Source organism: Trachurus trachurus (assembly GCF_905171665.1).
Source record: "Trachurus trachurus genome assembly, chromosome: 20".
Classification (NCBI taxonomy): domain Eukaryota; kingdom Metazoa; phylum Chordata; class Actinopteri; order Carangiformes; family Carangidae; genus Trachurus; species Trachurus trachurus.
In genome coordinates this window covers 13,494,154-13,499,213 of record NC_139911.1, presented here as the reverse complement: position 1 = coordinate 13,499,213, position 5,060 = coordinate 13,494,154, and the positions used below count along the sequence as shown (strand labels likewise).

The following is a 5,060-nucleotide window of genomic DNA, read 5'->3' as shown; positions in this document are numbered from 1 at the left end:
AGCACGGCTAGGCTAAGGCTAGCAGCAGCTACACAAGCTGTTCACACAGGTCCCGCCCACTCGCACCCCATTGGCTGCAGATGACTTGGCTCTCTTTTGATTGGTTCGTGGCGCCGTCAGTCAATCACACTGCAGCTGCTGATGTTTTGCATTCCCATAAGCATCCATCATGTTTTTTTTCTCCTTAGGAGGCTTTAAGAGCGAACCAGCAGAAACTTGTAAATGAAATGCAGAAAGAGATTAAAAAGAAATGTGTTTTATGATTTACTCCTATTTTAATCTTACCACTAATTAATAATTCTCAGAAAAAGCTGTGCAAATTCAAGTTGCACTAGAAGCCTCTCAAGCACTTCAACACAGGCTTCCTCCTATGTCCCTTATGTTGTAAAACTTGGCTTTCTTTCCATTAAATGTAACGTTATTCTTACTGGGGGGGGGGGGGGGGGATGTGCTAAGAAAACTTAAGCTTGTCACAAATCAGATGAAACAATCACCTAAGAAGTTAAGTAAAAAAAAAAAAAAAAAATCCTCCTCCCTGTCCTAACTCAGCTGTCAAATCATCCTTAAACTGTGAAGAAGTGACTCTATTTATAGACAACATGAAAAGTCTGTTATTCTGGTGTTTGTGAACATTGCTGTCATCTGCACCATGCAAAACACACACACATAGGCTATTCATACAATAACTCATCATTAAATTCCATTTGAGCTCCTCCTGGGAAATGATGGTACGTCTAATAAACATGTCGTTGGTGAAGAGAGTTGCAGAGTAGTTTGGATGGTTGTGCAGCTCTCTGCAGGATGCAGTCTGTTTCCTGCTCAAACAGATGGGCCTCTACATGTATTCTGCTTTCAACACCCAAACCCTGATCTGAAAGCAAAATAATATGACTAGGAAAACCTACTTTCTCCCTGCTTACTCACCTTTTTAGTTTGAAAAATCAACCCCAGCCACTGACCACAGCATTTTAAAAACTGCGACATAATAACAGTATTTTTTTTTTTTAAATAAACAACAACTTCACATTATTATCTCATTGCAAATGAATGGAGCTTGTATTTTACTCACCATTTTATTCACTGTGACATCAGAGATAGTAGATTGTCATTACACGTATTGTTTGAAATCAGAAACACATTTGCTCACATGAGTGGTTAAAACCACAAGACTGATAACTTCCTGTTTTTGTGTAAATATGTTACACATTCATGTCATGGTCAAATAGGTATTATACTTGATCGGATCCGGATACTGTTTGTGGAACAGTCAGCCATACATCGGTGAAATAATGCAGCTGTTGAAATGAAGTGTGTTACAATTGTGATGATGATGAAAAAAATATATTTAGCTGAATAATACAGATCACTATACATACAACTAATTACCCTACCCACTAATTACTTCTGCTTACTCAGAGTAATGAAGTGGTTTGTGAATGCCACCTGCTGGGCTGTTGGTGTAACATACATGCTGTGTCAGTTTTGAACATGCAACATGTCCTTTTCCATCCACTCTGCAACATCGTTATGTCCTTATTTCATTCCATCACTGTTGTTTTTGCCCCAGGGGAATCACAGAGACTGACTGCACTGGCCACAGAGAAAGGAAATGTCCTCCTCAGAAAAAGCAGATGTTCTCATGTTGTTAAAGGGGACTTTAATTCAATACAGTGCACCTGCCTCTGGGCATTAGCCTGATATGCGTCTGAAAGTAAACAGAGGCAGCGTCCAGGGACATAATCACTTGTGTTAAGTATAAACCAGCCGCTGTGGCCAGAGCATATATTAGAGGCAGTAAAAGAGACTTGTAATGTCTACTTGTATATTTTTATAAGAACCATCTCAGTTATAGTGTATTTGACAGGCCTCTACCCCAGCAACAAAAGGTCTCTATATCTTCCCATGTTCCTGGAAGAATAGGAGGACATACGGCAGCAGCAACAGATTTTAGCAGAAAATCAGCTTAGCTAAGAAAATCAATACCAGTTATTTTATGAAAGGTTTGTGATATTCATTTTTATTCATTGATTCCTTGTATGAATGATTTCTGGGCTGACATTTACACATTGTGACAAGTGTGGCAGTGTGAAAAGAGAGGGATACGGCACACCTTGCTGATGTCATGACTAGAAAAGGTGCATATCATTATAATAATCTTCTTACTCTGCCACTCACAAGACCCAATTCAAATGTTGGAACCAAAAAAAAATTAATCACAAAAGTTAAATGGACTCTTTTTTCCTGACATGTTGGTCTGTGATACAATTTGACATTAAAGCAGTATTATCATGGGGAAACAGTCACCATATTACATTTGTCTCTTATTTCACACACAAATATTAAGACATTAGTTACACAACTGGCACTCTTCCAACAACACAACAATACAAAATCATCAGACATTCTTTAAATTGCACAACCAAGCAACATTGTAAACAAATAGACCGACATTTCTAAACTCATTTGATGGGTGAGTCTAGGATTTCTTGATAATCCTGTCGAATGGCCCTGCTCACCCTGTACAGCTTGACTCCTGTCAGGGTGAACACGCTGATCATGATGACCAGGCCTCCGATGACGTCGTAGACGGACGGGATCATCCTCAGAACAATGAGCTGCAGGAACATGGCGACCACGATCTCTAGGTGCTGCACGGTACTAACTAAGGCTGGATGAAACTTGTTTAGAGCATAGTATACTCCGAGGAACGCCACGGTGGAGCAGATACAGATCCCGATTAAATAGCCCCAGGTCTCGGCATCTAGAGGAATGATGGGCTCCTGCATGACAAACATGGTGGAGGCACCCCACACTGTGCCTGTCCAGCCGAAGGTAAAGAGCGCCGTCCACATGCTGACACGCTCCTTGATGGCTCTGTAGACGATCATGGAGAGGGCAGCTGTCAAACCGGCCATCACTGTCATTGTGTAGCCAAAGGCCTCCTTCCAAAAGGTCAGCCTGGACTTCTCCTCATCTGCCACGTTTGGCACCATGACCAGGCACAGACCAAACACGCTTCCCACCACTGTGACCACATCCGTGTAGCCCAGCCTCTCATCCAGGAGCAGGAAGGCCAGCACTGCACTGAAGACTGTGGTAGAGGCACGCCACATGATGGTGCCATTACTGGGTGGTACTATGGCAAAAGAGGTGTAGGCGCAGGTGATGGAAATTACGTTGCAGACGCCGTAGAAGAAGAGACGCAGACGGTAGCCCTTAGGGCCAAAGGGGGCCTCGTGGTAGTAGAAGACAACCAGGATGGACAGCACTTGGATCACAGAGCGAATGAATAGCAGCTCGAGGGAGGGCACCTTGGAGCGGTCGGCTGCTAAACGGGTAATCAGTGCCACACAACCGTGAGCCACCGCGGCCCCAAACAGGGCCATCCAGGTCACCCTGGAGGCCAACACATTCGCCTCGCCAAAGCTGGCCAGCTGGCCTCCAACCCCCTTGTCTCTTTGCACGCTTGGCTGCTGCTTAGGCTGCGTCTCCATGGTTCCAAAGAAAGTCCTGCCGCTTTTACTGTCCGATACCAGTCTCTTCCCCACATTAGCTTCCGCAAAGGCTCCAAAGTCCTCGAAAGACGGCGCGTCGTCGTAGCCTTCATCGCCAGGCTGGGGAAAGTGAGTGGCATATTTCACCGTCACTGTGTCTGGGTGAATCTTAACCCGCTTTTTTGATCCGTACTGGAGGGAGGATGAAGCTCCATCCATGTTTCTTCAGGCGTCAGAGGGAGTAGTCTAAAAAATGAAGTGAAAATCATTTCAGCATAGTAGCATTAAAACATTTGAATACTCACATTTTTCTAAAAATTTATTTTATTTTTCTGCATAGCTGATCACCTGTATGCCCAGTGTCCATCCTCTACATTCACACACACATATAAAATGCACACGTGCTGTCACATTCACACACAGACAATCTTATCACCCCTATCTCACCCCTTGTTGCTCCTCCTAGCTTCACTCCTGTTGACTTTCTTCTATATAAATATATATATATATATTTATATATATATATATATATATATATATCCCATGCAAGCTCATATAATCCAAGCAGCAAACATTCTGAGGCTGATGCAGTCTGATGGGGATGAAATTACATAACAGGAAACCACAGAGGGGATGATACATGAATGTGGGCCACTTAAGAGATGAATGGAGAGGCACACCATAAATTAGCAGTAGAAAAAAGGTCTGCGTGAAAGGGTTAAATGGTGTTGAGTACTTTGATTGGTTCCTTCAAAATAGATAGCTATATTTCTAATTTATCATCCTCTACAAAGCAAGCAATTATGAGATTACAGATTGTCCTTAAAACTGAGGAAATTATGTGTAAAAAAAACAACAATGAAAACTAAAGAGTTAAAAATGAACATCACTGTTCAGCCTGCGAAAGGTTTTTTCAAAATTGTTCCTACGATCATTCATCTTTTCCCCCCAATCCCATGGGACATACAGGGACATGAATCAAAACCACAAGGGGGCAGATAGATACTCTTATTCGCCTTCTCTCCTTTTTCATGTTGTTCCTCGTTTTTGACATATAATGCACAATAATATTCACTTGAGCCTTCACAATAACCGACGGCAAATAATGATGGTATAAAAAGAAAGGCGTCAAGAAAACGTTGCATGTACTCGAGAAAGGAAAGCCCATTTAACAATGTCTTAATTAACATTTTAAAAACAGAAACAAAATCAGTATTTACTGGGAATTTCCTAAAAATAGGAAATACAAAATGAACAGATTTTCGTTTAGGCTAATCGTGTATTGTGCATTGAAAACCTTTTTAGAAAACCTGGCACATTTTCACAACCTTTACGCCTATTATAGTAGCCTGTTAATTGAGTGCTGTATAGCGTAAAATGTCTTACCGTTTGTTCTTTAAAAAGTTCCTATTGATGCATAAACCCGGGTTTGTGTCATAAGTGGAGATCTCGTTTGATTTCTTGATCCTTACATTTGGTCAACTGCAACTGCCATTTCCCCATCTTCCCCCTCGCATGGAGCGCCTCTCGCCTCTTGCCTCTTCAAGATGCGTGCTGCTTATTTGT

General features: G+C 42.0%; 1 protein-coding gene across 1 annotated transcript; it reads right to left on the bottom strand.

Moving 5' to 3' along the window:
* Positions 1-2,459: 2,459 nt before the first annotated feature.
* Positions 2,460-3,713, bottom strand: slc35g2b (solute carrier family 35 member G2b; the record flags this gene model as incomplete). The annotated part of the gene is made up of 1 exon (XM_083995945.1): positions 2,460-3,713. The coding sequence occupies one exon, from the start codon at positions 3,711-3,713 to the stop codon at positions 2,460-2,462; it is 1,254 nt and encodes a 417-aa protein (XP_083852071.1).
* Between the last annotated feature and the right edge of the window lie 1,347 nt (positions 3,714-5,060).